The sequence below is a fragment of the Apodemus sylvaticus genome, chromosome 12, assembly GCF_947179515.1.
Source record: "Apodemus sylvaticus chromosome 12, mApoSyl1.1, whole genome shotgun sequence".
Lineage (NCBI taxonomy): Eukaryota > Metazoa > Chordata > Mammalia > Rodentia > Muridae > Apodemus > Apodemus sylvaticus.
This window is the reverse complement of record NC_067483.1, coordinates 44739397-44759189: the sequence shown is the minus strand read 5'-3', so window position 1 is coordinate 44759189 and position 19793 is coordinate 44739397. Positions and strand designations below refer to the sequence as shown.

At 39.0% G+C, this 19793-nt stretch overlaps 1 protein-coding gene across 6 annotated transcripts in view; it reads left to right on the top strand.

Moving 5' to 3' along the window:
• The first annotated feature begins 5424 nt into the window (after window positions 1-5424).
• Window positions 5425-19793, top strand: part of Ptprc (protein tyrosine phosphatase receptor type C) — a 111809-nt gene continuing 97440 nt past the window's right edge. For 5 of the 6 annotated variants that reach the window (XM_052199962.1, XM_052199961.1, XM_052199960.1 and 2 more), the window contains exons 1-2: window positions 5831-5947; window positions 6029-6140. In XM_052199962.1, coding sequence (XP_052055922.1) covers window positions 6068-6140 — 73 coding nt within the window. In that variant the 5' untranslated portion in view covers window positions 5831-5947; window positions 6029-6067. Of the gene's footprint in view, window positions 5586-5830; window positions 5948-6028; window positions 6141-19793 lie in introns of those variants that run through there. The other variant, XM_052199958.1, reaches the window with a different exon arrangement.

Below are 19793 nucleotides of genomic sequence, written 5' to 3'. Positions count from 1 at the left end.
GCTGGCCTCAAACTCAGGAATCTGTCTGTCTCTGCCTCCTAAGTGTTGGGATTAAAGGCATATGCCACCACTGCCTGGCTTTATTGTTTCTATTTCTATTTTTAGGTCTTGGACCTAATTTTTTTTAATTTGCTCACCTCTTTGATTATGTTTTCCTATATTTCTTTAAGTGAAATTTTTATATCCCCATAAAGGCCTCTATCATCTTCATGAGATTGGATTTTAGGTCAGAATCTTCCTTTTAAAGTATGTTAGGGTATCTAGGGTTCTAATGGTGCCAAATTTCATTGGCTTCTGTTGTTCATCTTGCCTCTTGCCATCTGGTTATCTCTGGTGTTCACTGGCCTGGTGAAGCACTTCAACAGGTGACTGCTTTGTGGCATGGCGACCTATTTCTTGGTCATGGGTGGTTTCTTGGTCACTTTTCTATTGCTGAGAAGAGACAGTATGACTAAGACAACTCTTATAAAAGAAAGTGCTCAACTAGGAGCTTGTTTATAGTTTCAGCAGTTTAGTCCATTATTTCCATCACAGGGAACATAGAGGCATTCAAGTGTGGAGAAGCAGTTGAATGCTACATCTTGATCTACAGACCCAGAGAGAGACTCTAGGCTTAGCATGATTTTTGAAAACTCAAACTTCTCCCCAGTTAATCACGTCCTCCAACAAGGCCTCTCCTCTTAATTCTTTTCACACAGTACCACTCCCTGATGAGGAAACACTCAAAATACCTGAACCAATGGGAACCAAACCATTCTTATTCAAAGAACCACAGGGGTAGTCACTCCCTCCAAGCCTCAGGGACCATTACTGAAGAGGAAGAGGGGGCAGAGAGAGAGAGAGAGAGAGAGAGAGAGAGAGAGAGAGAGAGAGAGAAGTATATTGTATTAGTTTGCTCTGAAATTGACACATTTCATCCAGCAGGGATGCTCCCTAAGCAGTCAACTGAAAATAGTTTCAGGAGGTCTCTAAAACTAACCAGTTTCACTAAGATCTGCCCTCTAAGAGTATACAAGACAATCAACAAAGAAGACTCTGTGATGGGAGTACTTCATGGAAAATGTTCAGATGGGAATCATTTAGTAAGAGCTCTCTCTAACCTGTTGAGCTCTCTGCTAGGTTGGCCAGTATGTCCTGGTTCTCAGCATTTGTGAGCTGTCACCTATGCTGATTTGGGCTTTGGTGATATAGCTGCCATTGAGTCATTTCTGCTCCTGTAAGCAACACTTTCAAATGCATTTGCAAATGCAAAGTCGAATTTGGACTTTGGTGATATCTGTACTATGATCTACTATGGGATCCATATATAGGCTGAGTAGATGTGTGTGTATTGTATCTCCCCAGGTTGGGGAAAATCATTATTAAATCGATTTCCCATGCATTTATAATAAAAACCCTGATGTTACAAATGGAATAAATGTATTACATAAACCAGATACACTAAGCCCCTTTACTGCCAGAGTAAGTTATCAAAGCTGAGTCCTTCTCTGACAGGACAGAGTCAAGTTGCAAAAAATATTCTCAGAAAGTGTTCTCTAATTGATGGGGGCAGATACAAAGACCCACAGTCAAACATTAGGTGGAGCTAGGGGGACCCCAAGAAATGGGGTCAAGGCAGGGCTGTAGGAGCCAGAGGAGCTGAGGACCCCAGGAGAACATTGCCCACAGAATGAACTAAACTGGCAGGGTTCAAAGAGCTCACAGAGACTGAAGTGGCAGTCATTCAGCCTGCATGGCTCTACTCTAGGTCCTCTGCATACACGCTGTGCTTGTTTAGCTTGGGGCTTTTGTAGGGCTCCTAACAGAGTGAGTAGGAGACATATTTGATTCTTTTGCCTGCTCTTGGGACCATTTTCCTCCTACCTAGGCATCTCTTTCAGCCTTGATCTGAGAGTTTGTGCCTAGTCTTGGTACATCTTGTTATGCTGAGTTTGGTCAATATCCTTGAGAGGCCTGCTCTTTTCTGAAGGGATATGAAGAAACAGTGTATCTTGAGCAGATGGGAAATGGGGGTAAGGGAGGCTGGGAGGCCTTGATGGACAGAGAAGAGACTGGAGACAGGATGTTTGTATGAGCGAAGAATACATTAAATATGAATAAATGAGAAACAAGACTCAGGCCAGACTGGGAACCAGAAGAGGAGGTTTAGATCAACAAAGACACCTGGAAAGGGCACTGTTGAGCTTCCTGAAGGCTGTGTAGTATGCCCAAGGTTTTAAGATTTGTGAGCTGTCACCCATACTGGGGGGTGGGCTTTAGTGATGAAACTCTCTTTGAGTCATTTCTCCTCGTGTAAGTAACCCCAATAAAACTCACAAATTTGGACTTTAGTGGTATCTGTACTTTGATCTGTTGTGGGATCCCTATCTGTACTGATTAGATATGTGTTGTGTACCCTATCTGATTGGGTCTCTCCAGGAAAAAATAAAGTCACATGACACACGAGAAGAGCCTCCCTGTTCTTTTGAGGAGACAGCCTTACAGTAGATGTTTTGGTCCTCCGGCTCTCACAATCTTTTTGCCCTCTCTTTTGAGATATTTTATCTACTGGGCCTGGGCTCCCCACATTCAGTTGATCTCTGTATGATGATTAGTTGATACTATATAATGGTTTCAATTTCTTACCAAAAAGAGCTTTTCTAATGGGGCAGGGTAAGAGATACATTTAACTATAGGTATAAGAATACATTTTTAGAATTCAAGAGCTAGGATTTACATTGCTCCAGGAAAGTGGTTGTAATAGGTTCTCCACTGAGAGCTATGACCTTTCTTACCCCAACTGGTTGAAGGTTTCTAGTATGATGCATAATTTCCCTCCTGTTGAATGGGCTTTAAGTCCAGTTAGACTGCTGCTGATACCATCAGATTCGAATGTCACTATTGCACCTCTGGGGATATCTTGACATGTTGCTCATTATTGTGGTTCACAGGTTCCACAGCTGGCTAGTCAGGTCTATTTATTGCTTCCCACCCCAGGCAGATGGTACAATGAAAGCTAGCCCACAGGAAGGAAGCTTTCAGATTGGATCTAGCTTTGCAGATTAGATCTGAGCCCTGTGTCCTAAGTGTGTGGTACCTTCAGCAATCAGGGTTTCTTTCAGTTTCTGGGAGACAACCAAGGGTCCCAGCAATAAACAGCCTGTATTATTTTAAGAGTTGCATGGACTATCCTGACCAACTCAAATAGAGGGTTCTCCTATCTTGTATTGGAAGTTTTGTCAGATAGTCTTTGGATCTTGTGGAAAGAACTGTCAGCTGAAATTATATATCTTATATACACTATTTATAAGTTTGGGTAAGTACAAAATAATATGATTCCTTGAGGCTTTAGAACTTTATTACCTATGATTTAAGCTGTAAGGTTATTTCCATGCACACAAAGGGGAATGTGTAATTCCAACCCTGCAGCTCCTTGAAATCAAGCCCAGAAGAGGGCATCAGATCTCATTACAGCCACCATGTAGTTGCCAAGATTTGAACTCAGAACCTCCGGAAGAGCAGTCAGTGCTTTTAACTGCTGAACCAACTCTCCAGCTCTCGCTCAGGTCCTACTTGCTCTGGGCCACTCACTATGCTGTCTTCAGACGCCCTAGAAGAGGGCTTCAGATCTCATTATGGATGGTTGTGAGCCACCATGTGTTTGCTGGCAATTGAACTCAGGACCTTCGGAAGAGCAGCCAGTGCTATTAACTGGAGCCATCTCTCCAGTCAAGTTTTAAGTATCAAAAGGTTTTTGCAAGGTGCTGTGGAGATGGCTCAATGGGAAAAGGGCTTGCTTGCACAAGTATGAGGACCTGAGTTTGGATCCCCAGAACCCAGGTAAAAGTGGCTATACATGTTTGTCACCCCAGTCCTGGGGGCTCAGAGACAGGGCTTCACTGGTCACAGTCTACCCCAAATGCTGAGCTCAGCTTCAGTGAGAGACCCCGCCTCAAAAACATATGTGTAGAGTGATAGAGGAAAATACCCAGCATTAACTTTTTGTCTTTACATGTATATGGATGAATGAGTACATGTACAACACACACACACAAACACAAACACACACAAACACACACTTATGAAAACACAAAACCCTCTGGTGTTTCCTAATTAGTGATTATAGTCACCGTAGGGGATCTGCCTGTCTACTTGTCTCCCACACATTATCTGCATATTTCAAACACTAAGGTATGTGTGTGTTTGTTTATCTTTTAAGTGCAAGTAAATAGCAAGATAGCAGTAGATCCATTTAATTGTATCGTTGAATTCATAGTGACCTTTTAAAAAAACTGTAGGCATGTTCTTATTGGTAAGAAGACCATCATTCATTCAGTCCTCATCCTCTGCTTCTTTTTGCAGTAGATAGAGACCATTATAGGAAGCCACAACAAGTCAAATACAGAGAATGACTGACCTTGAGGTTTCCAACCCCAATCATTGCATCTGTAACACAAGGCTTAAGAAACTTACTCAAGGCTCAGAAAACTTCACAGAAGAGGGAGTGGAAATAGTGTAAAAGCCAGAGGACCAGGAAGTCTGCTGTAAGATAAGTGTCTTTTAGTTATGTGGGAAGGGTGCCCTCATGGAATCTCAGTAATGGCTTGCTAGCTTAACAAGACCTGAACGGTGACAAAATCAGTTGGCATGCTAAGGTTCGTGGGGGAAATCTCAGAGGCCCTCACCCCAGATGAAGTAGTAAACACAGTTAAGGACTGCTGAATATGAGAATTAGACTTTCCCATAGTGAGCTCCCTAATTAGTTATGTGATACCAGGTGGTCAGCCGTGAGCACACATGGACAAACATAGACACAGACACACACATCTAAATATCAACACACACACACGCACACATACACACACACACCATTAAACAAACTCAGCAGGTTGTACCTTCAGATGTGTGTGTGTGTTTGTGTGTGTGTGTGTGTGTATGTAGGGATGTGTGTATTTGTAGGAGTATGTATGCAACAATAATAGTTAAAGAATAAATAGCCATGAATTTGAGATGGAGTTGTGTATATGGACATAGGAGGAGTTTTGGGGGAAAGAGAGAGTAGGGAGAAATAATGTAAATAGAGTATACACGTGAAATTGATCAGGGATGTGTGTAGTGGGGTGGGAAAGGACTATGATCAAAAGAAACAAGTTAAGTTTGTAAAAGAAGAGGCCTGCTTTTCATCTCTTCTTTCATTGATGACAAGCACAGAGTAAGCCCAAATGTAGAGGTACTCCTGTCTGGAAGCAGAATTCATTGAGGCACAAAGAAGTGTCTCACCCCACTGCTCACACGGAGATACCTGCATACAACTAAAGGAAACCACCTGCAGCAGCCCTGAAAGAGCACATGGGAGGCTCTTTAAGGCCAGCGAAGGTAGTTTTGCATAGGAAAGCCACACAACCGAGAAAACAAGCATATCATTTGAGTCTGAGCTCTTTATGGTAAACAACAGGAGTTGGCAGACATAAGCAGAAAGACAGTAGGTTTGGGTCACTTGGTCATCTTCAACGGACTTCAGAGCCTCGTACCAGCTTGGTCACTCTGCTGTCCTGCCAACCCCTATGTTGTTATACTCATGCGGAATCTGTTTTGTCATATCTTGGGTAAGAAAATTATTGATGACTTGGGAAGGATGCATCGTTTCTTAATAAAGCTTTCTCAAAAAGATATTAAAAAGGAGCAATGTTTCTGTAGTTTTAAGACTGTTTTCCTTTAGAGGAAAATTGAAACGAACTGCTCACAGCGTAATTACTTGAATTAAGGAAGTAAGAAGCCATTGCACTGACTTTGAACGACTTTTTTTTTTTTAACTTCCTGCAAAGAGGACCCTTTACAGTATTTTTGGAGAAGTTAGTAAAACCGAATCTGACATCACCATTTAGCAGCGCATGTAGCTAGCAAGTGGTTTGTTCTTAGGATAACAGAGAAGGAAACTTGCTCCCCATCTGATAAGACAGAGTGCAAAGTATGCATTCATTTCATTTATTTCGATCGTAGCTTTACAGAGACAAACTTCGAGAGAGATAACCATTAATTTGCCTTTCAGGGAGACCCTATTTCTTAGGGACGCGGCTGATCTCCAGATATGACCATGTATTTGTGGCTGAAACTTCTGGCCTTTGGCTTTGCCCTTCTGGACACAGAAGTCTTTGTCACAGGTAAGCACATCTATATTAATTTTTACTTCCTTGTATTTTGTTGATTTTGTGGCAAAGGCTAATTTGAAATGGATATTTTTCAAAGTTGCGTGCGATGGATACTGAAAGTAAGACTATTTGCTACTCTGTGTTCAAGCTTGTTGTAGCTCAGAGAAACAAGGCCTACACCAGGGCAGCATACACTGTTGCTGTTCGAAATCCATAAATGTTTTGGGGGAAGATCACAGTTTAATAGGAAAGTTCTCTCTCTCTCTCTCTCTCTCTCTCTCTCTCTCTCTCTCTCTCTCTCTCTCTCTCTCTTTCTCTCTCTCTCTCTCTCTGCAAACTATTCAGGGATGTGACTAAATCAATTGATCCGACCTGCATCTGCCACAGTTAGACGAATTGTGAACTAAGTTACTTTTTAATGCTTTTGATCAAAACATGAAAGGTTTAAAATCATGACATAGCTTTGGTTGTGTGTAAGTCAGTTTCTTCAGAGGAAGGGGTTGTTTCCTCAAATGTTAATGATTATTAAAATAGGGTTTGAATGATCAGCGACAGAAAGGCTAAAAAGTGCATTAGGTGCCTTAAAAACTCTCTGTGTTGTCTTTCCCACAGAATGTGTTTTGAAGTAATCATTTTAGCTCTGCGATAATGATTCTTTTGAATTCTGCTGTGGAAATTCTGGTAGAGCCACCGCCCTTCCTGGGTGATGGTACAGAGCACAGCCTTGAAAACATAGACGTGTTACAATTCGTAAAATTCACAGCAGTGCTGTGTCCCTCAGGATAGGGGGACCAAGCAGGCAGGGTCTACTCAAGTTTGAGGCCTTCTCATGCTTCTGGTCTGGTCAAAAAAAAATTCTTGGGTAGTTTCAGTTTGAAATGTGAATCTGGTTGATTATCAAGAAACAGAGAGATGGCATTTCTCCTTATAGTGTATAATCTAAGATACTTCTAAATAGAGAAAATAATTAATCCTATCACAATTCAATTTTATTTTGTCTGATGTTCACTCCTCTCATTTCCCAAGAAACACAGGGTACTAATGTGGCTAACGTGTGTTTTGCGTCGTCTTTGGGCCTGGAAAGAAATGAAGCCTTGTTTGTTGATGTTGTTACGATAAGTTTGTTTTGCTTTTTAATTGGAAAGACTGATTTTTTTTTAGATCCATTTACTTAAGTTGTGAATTTGCTTATGTGAGGTTTCTGTCATAAAGATGATTTTAAACAATACACGGAGCCAAAGAATCTTGTCATAATGCACCAGTCACCTCCCATGTCGTTAGCCCTCTAAGATTCTGGTTATAATGTAAAGAGAACTGTGGATAAGAACCGAAGGTTGTGCATATGCACTTTATCATACATTGGCATATTTCCCCTTTAAGCCCTCCCTCAGGGCAAGTTCCCGATTTTTTTAAATGGGTGTAAACCTTCAGGTTGTAGAGCGAGTTACCCCCAAATTGTAAATCAGGCTATTGAAAAAAAAAATTTTTACACAAGAAACATCTTTGAATTCATCATTAAAATGGGCATAAAGGATTCTAGTAACCTTTAAAATCAACTTTTCTAAATACTTTATTCTAAAATATAGACAGATTATTAACCAATATATAGATAGAGGATAGGTGATAAGTTGCTGACAGGTAGAATGGTCTTCAAAAGACAAGTTTAATATAATTGCTCCCATAATACCAAGGGTAAATATGTTTCTACAGGATGCTGATAGTTTTCCTTAATCCATGTACTTACTGTTGGAAACACAAACACATAATCATTTGTATCTGAAAATGGTGCTTAGCATTTCAAGACACATTTTTATTTAGTGTTGAGAAGTTTTAAAGGCTTTAAATTGTGTACTTTATTAAGTAACAAATGACTCAGAGCCTTCATTTTATTTTCATGTGATAAATTAATGAAGCATCTACAGGAAATACACTTTCAGGGAGCAACTTTATATTATATGCTTTAGAAAAATAAAGAAGCACAGTAAAACGTTAATGAAGCACCCATGGAAGTATATACTACTTCAGCATTTTATTTAGCTTATGAAATCCGCATGAGACCAAGGTCAAATTTAAGGTCTTCCAGGGCAACTGCGATGTTGTATTTCCAATTTATAAAATGCCTCTGCTCTGTGCCTCTTTGCCGGGACAGTTGGACTCTGAGTGCTTGTTAAATTTGTAAGTAATTCTAGGACACCAGGATAGAATAGAGAACACAGGTAGAGTTCAGGTTTTCTACCTCTAGTAAAGTCTGACATTAGACCAGTCTACCATGCCCATCCCCTAATGGCTGAAAACGTCTTTAGTAGGGCCCTGAACAACATGCACTGAGCTAGGTTCTGAGTCATAACAGTGAGAACTCATTTCCTGAGCACAATTCTTCACTTTTTCCAACACCATTAAAATAATCTCAAGTAACAAATCTGTACTTGGCCTTGCACATCATAACATTTTGATACAAATTATTTGTCTAATTTGACACACACTCCTATTATGATCTAAAAATATCAGGAGAGCCTAGGCTGTGGGGATGAGGACTTACTACATTATTATTATTATTATTATTAACAGCTAACACATTCTCTGTGACCCTTGTCCTTAATAGAATTCAGAAAGTACTTTGTTAGAGGAAAGCAAAGGCAGGTGAGAAATGAGGGGACCCTTTGTCTTGCTTGGCACTCTGAATACAGATTTGCAGACATGGCACATATATGGGGTGCTTCGTTTGCACATTGTTACTTCTGCGTCTACTGGATCTCTACGCACACGCTCACCTGCTGCCTACTGCAGGTCTATGAACACATGTTCTTCGGCAGGTTCATTTTCCTTTGGTCCAGACTGATGACTCTCTTTGTGCTCTTGAACTTATTTCCCACCTCCATACTAATCCTTCAGAAAGGGGAAAGCCTTTTCCTGTGTGTGGTCATCCACATGCTCCAGACAGCTAAACAACAAAAACAAAAACAATAAAAAATTTGTTCCCATATCTCTGTTGAGATCACCTTAGTTTTAGGCCACATTATCTTCTAAGTCTGCAAGGACATGACAGTTTGAATCTCATTCTTTCTTTATATAACCGAAAGGATTAAAATGGTGGTGGTAGGTGCTCCTGAGATTTCTCATTGGCTCTAATCTTCATTTTAAAAGACCAGCATGCATTCACTGTACACAATGATTCATTCTGCCATGCGTACAAACAGCAGGGCTGGTCTGAATTCCCTCTCCTCCTCTCTTCCCACACTGCCCTTTCTGACCAGCCTTTCCTTCCCATCACTTACCTCCCGTCCTCCACTCCCTTCCCCTCGTCTTCTCTTTTCTTCTTTCTTCTTTTCCTTTTCTCCATGACTGATTCAAAGAAAAGAAGTGAGATGTCGTTTCAACATCCAGTTTTCCTAAGTCCCCCAGGCCTCCAAGGTTTTCCATAAAAGTCCTGTCTCCCTCTCTGACCTTTTCTACCACCTTTCGTTGGACTCTGTCAAGGATTATTTCAATTATTGTGATGATGATATTGATGATGATGATGATGATGATGATGATGATGATGATGAAGAGAATAAATGAATGAGTGTTTTTATTACCTGTACTCCACATGGAAGCAGAAAATTTATTGTGCCTTTCTGAAATGCTGAGTTTAGATCTGAGTTCTGTTTTTTTTTTATTATGTATGTATATAATGGAACTCCTTCATAAAACTATAGATAATAATGATGATGGCTATAGATGAGGACCATGGGAAGGGGTGAGAGACAGGAGAGAGGGGGGAGGAGGAGGATGGGAAGGGGAAACCTCCGAGACCAAAAAGAGAAAAATGAGCAAACAAAAACTATCAAAAGGCAGATTGGGAGAGTGGAGACAGAAACCTTGTCATGATTTACATGAACTTATTTTTAATTAATAGGTTTACAGTGTGATTTTTTTTGTTGTTGTTATTTACCTCTTTCATACCTATCTCACTTGGGGAGGAGGGGGTTGATATTCCTAACTTCTCAAAAATTCATGGCTTGAGACAACGTTCCTTAACTCTTCCTTGAAGGGCTCTTGCTCATGTCGTGGTGGAGGAGGTCAGACACAATGCTGGGCAGGGGAGTCAGGTAGAAAGAGGAAACACAGGCAGTAGCTCTGACGGTGGACCAGGGCAGACTTTGTACTCTCTGGTTTGGATGCTCCGTGGCAGGTCTTAAGCTCCCTTCAAAGGCTGGTGGAAGATTTTTCATCACTTCACACAGTACTCTTTCTAGTCATCAAACTATTAAATTATTGATGCTGAGAGAAACTGTGAGGGACTCCATTTCTATCTCTGCTTAACTTATATATCTTTGTCTGTACTAGATTCCTAACCACAGAGAGGTCACCTGCCAGTAAGGGATCAGGCATTGATCCTGCTCACATATAGATGGGAGATTTTAGAGATGAGATGAAATAAAAAAATTAAACATTTCTGATTATTCACTTAGCAACATCATATGATATCTATTAGTATATGATATCTAAATATACAAAAATAAAAATGATACTGGTTACTGAGTTTTGTGTACATAGCCTTAGCCATTATTTAGATTTTAAAACATCTAATTATTATTGAAAGACTTAAATCCACTCCTACTTATATGTTAATGAGTTACTTCAATGTCTATCTGTCAATAAACCTTTAGAGATGACAATTAGAAGCAGAAAATTGCATGTTTAGACAACACACACACACACACACAAGAAATAAAGTAAATGGAGATCATATGTCTCCTCCCCTCTTATCAGGAGCTACAACAAATGCATATAAAACAGATGCATGATTAAAATAAAATAAGAATCTTTGGTGTCTAATCAGAGTTCCATCAATGATTCCTCTGTGAAAGATAATTAACAAGATTTATAATGTTTTTATTTAATTTTTTGTTACAGACCCAAGCTCAAACAGATGGGATTGTGTCTTCCAGCGCTTAGCTCTAAAACATGTGTAAGACATTTATTTCCCATTCTTCCTAAAAAGAAAGACCAAAAATCTAAAGTGAAAAAATAATTCACTAACTAAACTGATCTTACGTGTACCATAGTCATGATAAAAATTATAATTAAAAGGCAATAATATTCAAGTAAAATGATTAACATTGATATAGGAAAAATAATTATTTCTCATTAAAAATGTAGCAACTGCAAAAAAGAAATATCATCCCCTCAGAACAGTCCTTAAAATAGTGATCTCTCCCCACTGGATGAAAGGCAAGAGCTAAGAGTAACTCACTCCTTACCTCACAAGTATTAGTTGGTCAGACTAATGTATGGGTGGTCATTGACAAAGACATTTCTCTACAATTAATTAACACATTTTTTTTCTTCCTATTCAAGCAATTTAGTGAATCTTAAATACACTTAAATAACAATTTTACCAAGAAATGCCATTGAAGTTATGGTTATAGAATAGGTTCGTTCTGTCTTAAGTGTCTGCACACAGAGAAGTGTCTGCACACAATAACTTATCTTCTCATCAGAGAAGGTGTGAAACAGAAGCCATTCCATACTGGGAAAACCCATTACACTTGGAGAAGAAAATATTTTAAAAAGCTAACTATACAGATTTTATAACACTGATGTATGGAAATTTCCATATTTTGAACACTTTCCTTATCTGTAAAGTGTCATATAAGCATTAAAAATATAATATTCATTAAAATCACTTGAGAACTATGCAGTATTTTCTGACCTTGTCAGTTATATCTGTGTGGTCCAGAGAAATCAGTGCACATCTCTTAGGTTCACTTCTATTCAGTTGCTTCCAAAATAGCAGAGAATATTCAGACCACATAACCATGGTAATAAGGATGTTTTAACTTGATTTTTTAAAATATAAAATAAATATATTTTTAGATAAGCCCAACATATTAGAGTTTTCTTTAATGTGTAGAAGAAATCTCATTTGGTCAATTTAATTCCCAGGGCATCTTTTATAGCCTACCTATCTCTATAATAATAAATTTTTCCATTTGTATTTTCCTGAATCAGTATTCAGCAGCATAACTTTCACTTAAACTTTACAATTGTACCATTACATTCCTGGATCAATTTTATTCAGTTCAAATTGTGCCAGTTGCAACTTGTACCTCTGGGAATTTTACTTGGTGGCCTTTGTTTTTCTAAGTATAATTTTGCTAAAAAAGCAGTAAACATAGTTTATAAAGTATTTTAGTTGTTTTTTTTTTAAAACTAGAAACACTTTCTACAGGTTGATTCAACCACTGTTAGTTTTTAAATTTTATTGTTGAGTTTCAGTAAACATGCAATACAACACAATCCAATTTTTCATGTGTTTTCAAGCTTGTCTGGGGAGGATGTGTGAGCATTCTGAAGCCTCTGATTATAGTTTTCAGCCATACTGTGAGGTAGGGGCTCCTTCAGATTCATCTTGAGTTTTGTTTTGTTTTAATGAATTTTTATTTGTCTTAGGTAGCCAATGGGAACATCATTTTAAAAACTGGAGTCAGCTAGAATTAGTTTGATCAATGACCATGCATTTGCATACTATTCTGATTAGCATACGCACCTTTAGGACAGTGATGGGTGGGACTTATCAAAGCTTCCCACTGTGGCTCCTTGTGTTTAGTAAAAATGAAAGCAATTAGCATTGTGGATTCAGCTCGGCCTGAATCCCTCTACACATCTGTAGCTTTATCTCTAGCCCTGCTATCACTGTAAGCTGGATTTTTTCTAAGAATATTTTCCTGCCTCTCAATAGTTGGCCATGCTCCCTTTTCATCTATGTGTATTTATTTTCCCCTAGCGAGCGAATTATAATTGCTTATCAAAATTTAGCTCAACACTCTAGCTATAGAGCTGCTTCACCTCTCCCGCTACATTCTGTGCTATGAGCATTCTGTCTTGGGGGGAGGTCTCTCAGAATGCTCCTCCTTCCTGGCTTTCCTTCTCCCCTACCCCTCTGTCTCAACTTCTACCATTTTCTCTCTGAGCCCACAGAACCCCTTATCTATCACCGGATGCTTTCTTATTTACCAGTGACAACTGCTCCCCAGTGCTTGCCGTATAAAGGGGTGGGACGACTATGAATGTGACCCTGCCCTGTGTATATAAAGCACCTGCCAATTCATATGAATAATTTGAATCCTGTCTTTTTATTATTGTTGCTTATGCAAAGTACTCAAGGTGACATTTTCTACATTGTAGGAATATGAGGAAATAAAATAAAATGCAGGCTCTGAAATTGCGATTCTTCTTCTCTTGATTGGAGGCTATGTATAAAATCTTCTAATTTTTTCCCTAAGTAAACCATTATTGTTTTAGACAAATCGAGGGATGTAGAAATAAAGAGGCGAAGAGTAGAATCAAGGTGAGATTTTCACAAAGAGAAGTTGTAGATTATTGGCACTCAAGACCTGAAATATCGCTCAGTATCTCACTTAATCATGTCAACTAAATCCATCTTTTCATTTATTTTGTGAATCTGATGAACAAGTAGTGGATGAGTGGTTTCTTCACATAGCATCCAGGAATTCCATACCTTCCACTGATTCAGATAAAGTCTCTGATCCGCAATATGCTGGCCAAGAGGAGAGTTTAAGTCTTTCCAATTTCCTACCTCAGACTCAAAAGTTCTTTGTCAAAACAGTAATGTATTTTACTGCAAATAATTATTGGTGGTGATTATATAATATATATATTATATACACATATACATTTTGAGTTTGTATGTATATACACACATATACATATATGTAATATAAAATTTTTTTTTAAAAAAAATCACTCTTCTAAACCATACTACTCAAAAAACAAATAAACAAATCTGACCTCTATTTTTATAAACTACCTGCAGGATACCAGTACTACTACTTTTTTATTATTTTATTTTATTTTTTTCCGTATACATTTCTGCGGAAGATGTTTAGAACTTCCAATGAGCTGTGCAGGTGATTATATATTTAATAGAAAATAGTGGTAGACACTACAAAGATCTTGGTAATCACTGTAATTTGCTTTACTTGTTTTTGATTTCTTCTGAGAAGAAAATGTATGGAGAAAAGTCTTAAAATAGATATCAGTCTATAATACCATGCAAACTGCTCCTTCCTTAATTTGAATTTCTGAGTAACGTTCCCAGGTCATCAGCTAGTCACACACTAAGGCTGGGTCAGGGAAAGGCTCCCATTTTCCTTTGTATCTGATTTTTTTGGTGTATTCCTTTTGTGTTAATTCAGTCTTGTTAGTGTTCCAGCAAGACAACCAGGTACTTAGAGGCATGACAATGTTTATATGTAAAACACAGCAGGAGGAGAGGGCAGCTGGCTGTCTCAGAGGTGCCCTGCGTACAGCATTTGCTACAGCCCACCCACCCACTTGGTTTAGCTCCTCCCATGTATCATTGCTCCCGGAGTTTTGCACATCTTTGGCAAAATCTAATTCACTGAAGATCGTGTTTCCACGATGAAAAGTATACACACATACACACACACACACACACACACACACACACACACAATCTTTGATTAATATCTGTGTGCCACAAATTCCAATGCCACCCAAGTGATACAAAAGTTAGACGTGGAGAATTTAGGATGCTGAAGAAGCACAGGATGGCTTCCGTCCTCAGGTGGGTCATATTAGGAAACTAACGGATTTCCCCCCAATTAAACTTGCTTTTGCTATTACACAAAGTGAAAGGCATTGAATCATTCGCTCAAGTGTCTAATTCTTTTTTGTTTTGAAGTGCAAGGGAAGTAATTTGACCTTTGCTAAACACTTTGAACATAGAGAACACACAGTGCTCTCATCTTGCTCCAGGAAGTAGAGGCATCTGCACATCTTTCCACGGTCAGCCCAGAGCATAGCAGATGATTCCACAGTGGCACTGACCACATTTCCACTCTAGCAATGTACTTACTGATAGCTTAATACAATGAATATGGAAGGCCAATCAGAAAAGATCAAGTCACAAATGTTGACCTTGTAACATCTAAGGTTCTGCCTTATGTGTTTCTATGTTCTGAATTTTATTATGGGTTCTTTAGATATGACCAAAATATATAGTGGCTAAAAGACCATTTAGTGATGCCCAGAGTAATCAGTTCATTGTCTAGATTGTGCAATGGAGTGCTACACACATGAATAGAGATAAACAAGGGAGACAGAGAGTGTGGGACCTGAGCTTGGTAACACAGAGAGGATGTTAGTAATGTTAGATTCAGTCATGTAATGATGAATCAGGTCTTAAAATATTACTGAGATTCCTCTTTGGGTCTTCTGCCCTGAAATACTGTGGAAATTACACATTAGAATCTCAATTTCTTCAGATGTGATGGAGATGATAACAGGAAGCTGAAATGAGATCATCTATTCACTGAATCAGTTGCTTGCAGAGTTCTCCCTCTGTGTTAGAAATTGTTCTACAGAAGAAGAGGTGCTCTGCTTCCATGAAAAAAAATGGTGCCCATATGTGAGCAAGAAGAAGGGATTGAGAAATATTCACATATTACTAAGTGCTATGGAGAACACTAAACAGGGTAATAAGGGAAAGGGCCAGGTCCATGGGTGTATATTTCTTTCAATAGAGGAGTCAAGGAGGATGTTCAGGAGGACAGGCCATTGAGCTACTCGTTGACTGCTGTGAAGAAGTATATGATGTGTTGAGAGTTTGGCAAGGGCAAAGGACCTGTGGTAAAGCTTAAGGCATAGAAAGGTCAAGTGTGGTGACACGGTGAGCAGGAAGATGAGCAGGAGACAATCTAGAATTCACCGTAAACTGCCAAGGTGGCCCTGCCTTTAATACCAGCACTCAGAGGCAGGCATATCTCTGTTTACTCGAGGCCAGCCTGGTCTATGTAATGAGTACCAGGACACCTAGGGCTATATAGTAAGACCCCGCCTCAAAAGGAAAAAGAAAAAGAAAAGAAAAAAAAGAAGCAAAGCATAAAATAAAGTTCACTGTAAGTATAGTGAGAAGATGCCATTTGGAATCTCGAAAAAGAGGACTATGTGATCTTATTTCTGGGCTACATACATGACCCTGGATGCTGTATGGAAACTGGCTTGAATGTAAATCAATCTTAGCACAGGAATAGCTGGTGATTGGGAGAGTGGGGGCAGGGAAGTAGATAGACACTTGCGCAGAATCAAGAAAAGTGGCTTCATGGAAGGTACACAAGCTTCATTGAAAATGATCTTGAAGAGGAGTGATGGGGACATGAGACATCCTGTGAGGAGACACAGATGTATTCGCCTCACATGAGTGTGAAGGACTTAGCACACATGCTGGTGTGTAATGAATATCACTTAAGTGTACAAAATAATCCAAAATCCTACCCCATCTTGAAAGGTGAAACAAATGAGTGTTTGTGGTGTGTATGTGGCCTTCAGGCTCTCAAATGAAAAGGTAAAAATTCCTTGTTCAACACGGGGTGACTTGCAGCTCCATTGTTACTGTTTAAAAGATTGTTTCTAAACCAAATTTTAAATCTTCTATTTTGTTGAAAAATTTGAAAGCTAATTGGCTATCGACTTGGCAGGTATTAGGTAGAAACTAATACCCTTGAAAATTATAAATTATGCTCATGAAAATAAATCCTTTAACATGTGACTAAAGTAAGGCATCTATCATTTTGACTTTAGGTGTGGTAGATATTTTATTTCTTTTGTTTTGCTTTGTTTGGAGTTTTTATTTTAGTACATCTTGTTTTTGTCCTCACCGGTTAATTAATAAAAAGATAGCTTTGGAACGAAAAAGAAGAGTGTCCTTTTAACATCTCAACATTCTACTGTACTACTTCATTGCCTTTAGTGTAAATAATTCTCCTATCAATGGTTCCAGATATGTAGGCAATGTACCAGGACATTCTAAAAGGAAATAGCTATATTTAATTTTCCTTGGTCTAATATTAAATAATGAAATTGAGAATGAGTAAATAAGGACAGGGAAGCAACCCGGAGTGTCTGTGCACCTGGGTCTCCACAAATTGCTCCATGTACTTTTGCAGGCTGTCATTGCTGGGCACCCAATCTGGTTGTTATCCATGCTTGGCGAGCATTCTGCTACTGACTGAGCCGAGTTCCAAGGCCCTTGGCTCTTCATTTCGACAAGAGAAGTGCATATTTAAACTCTAAGAAAGAGTGATCTAGATGGTTTTGATACTTATTTTGTTTATTGTGGTCTCCCGCCCTATAAGTTGAAATCAGGCACTAAATGCTTTGACATTTTTCTGTGATGTCTGTAGTGAGAACCATGAAACAACACGGGAGAGAGAAAGTAATGCTGTTTTCTTTTCTTGCCTATGCCTAATATTCATATAGCCATAAAGAAGCAACCCAGAACATGTGCTTAAGTCCTATTTAAAAGAATAATCAGAATAGCAAATGGAAGATGGACGGGGCGGGGGCAGGGGAGACAAATACCACAGTGCTTGACTATAGATCATCACACATGTATGCAGTCTGTTACAACTGTTTACCAAAAAAACCCCATGATTAATACAGCATAGGGAAACCTACATTGCATAAACATAAAGTATATATAAGCTTAGGAAATGTAAGTTACCTGTTCTCAAAAGGGTTAGCTCAATTACATGCACAAGCATTAAATTTTGTTTCAGGGATAAAAGTGCGAGGCAGAGATACCATTCTGTTGAAATGATATCAGAATACAATCTTTATAGATGTCAACAGCTGTGACTGGCCCTTGCTGGGTGGCAATCCTAGCACAGAAGGAAACCAAAAGACAGACCATCCGGAGACCCAGAAGACAAGGGGGGGGGGCGTCTCATAGTGGCTAAGATGAAAGATACTTACAGGTTGACGTATAAGAGGAAATCACCAAAGCCTTTGAAACAGCAGATTTTCCCCTTTCTGAGCATAGACAGTGTTTTGTGAGCGCAGCTAGGAGGCATGGAAAAACCAATATGGAGGTTGGCCAGTGAGAGATCAAAGACCAGCGGAACCTCAAAGCTCTGGAAGCGAAACAAGTCGGATCCAGCATGACGAGGACTTCAAAGATGGGGAGGCAGATCATAAAAATAGTTTGAGTTGTCAAGTCTACGATGTGTGCCAGTTTTGTCACATTTTGTTTCCGGGAGGGCTGTAAAATGGAAGATACTTTTGATTCATGTCAATTTAATTATACATATCTTCCCATGTGTCTCAGCCAATTTATAAGAGAAAAGGTATATATGTATACTCAAACGCAAATCTCTTTTCTTATTCTTTCAATGCAATACATTCTCTTAGCATCGTTTTTAACATTTGTACTTTTAAATTTGGGCCAACTATTGAAAATCAGTTTGAAAGCATTTCATAAGGGCAATGAATGGGACACCACAAGGAATAGTACAGAATTTAAGTGTTTAAAAATTGACAAAGGGGTTTAGAATTCAGCCGTCAATAGTAAATGCAACTTCCATTTGGTTCTTCAAGAGTTGTGGCACAAGTTGAAATCTTGGCGCTGGACCCAGGCTCCCTGTGTGTTTGTAGCAGATGTGCAGCTTGGTCTTCACGTGGGTCCCCCAACAATTGGTGCAGGGGCTGTCTCTGAGCAGGTAGCCTGCCTGTCTATTGGCCCGGTGACTGTCCATGAGCTTCTAGCCTGACTGCCTGTGGATCCTGCTCCCCTGGTGTGGCCTCAGTGGAAGAGGATGCACCCAATCCAGCAGCAACTCAGTGTGTGTGGGGAGTGGGGGCGGTGGAAGAGTAGGGGGGGTTATGTATGTGGGGTGAGTAACATCCAGAAGGGGACTTACTTCCCCTTATCAAAAGAGAAGAAGGTGGAATTGGGGAAGACTTGCATGAGGGGGACTGGGAGGAGGGAGAGCTGATATTAGAATGTAAAAAGAATAGATTAATTAACTTAAAAGGAGCATTAGTTAATGTGTTATTCTTTAAATCAAAATATAGAAAAAGGAAATGCACAGCCATTTTTAATGCAGGTTCCTATTTTGAAATTAATCTGTTTTAAAGTCATCTGTATTTGCTAAAGAACAACAGATAAGAAAAAAATAAATGCAACTCATAAAACACAGTTTTGTGTAAAGTTGATTCCAGCTTTCTGTTTAGTCAGTGTTTTTTAAGAAAGAAAAATGCCATAGATGTGTCATTCAACTGGAGACTGGAATAATGAGAAGGAAATGTTTACATAATGTATTTGTGGCAAACACAAAAAACAAAACAAGACCCCCAAACCAAAAACCTGAAAACAAAAACTTGCACAAGGGCTTCTATTTTAATTCAGGCATTACTTTATCCCTTTTATTAAGTTGAAACAGAAAGTTTGATAATTTTAAAACAAAGGTAAGACATACTTTATTAAAATAAAAAGTTCTCTTTCATCTGTGAATTTCCTCAGTCTACATTTCTTATCAGACACCCCAATTTGCTTTTACTCCACTCCACCATCTTGTGGACTGAACACCTGGCTCTGGTGGGAACAGACCTCCATCCTCTGGCTTCCCGAACGATCCTCTCTTATAGATACGTGTGCTTTACACTTGTTAAGAAAGTGGCCAGTGTTTGAAATCAACTGTTATAACACACAGTCAACTGTGGCGTTTTCAATGGCTTTTCAAATCAAATACATTTCTTATTTCTTTAAAAATCAATATTGAGAGCTACCTTTAAAAACAGTAGGGCTCCAGATGGTTTTTTTTTTTTTTTTTTTTTTTTACTGTGTTAATTGATTTGAGG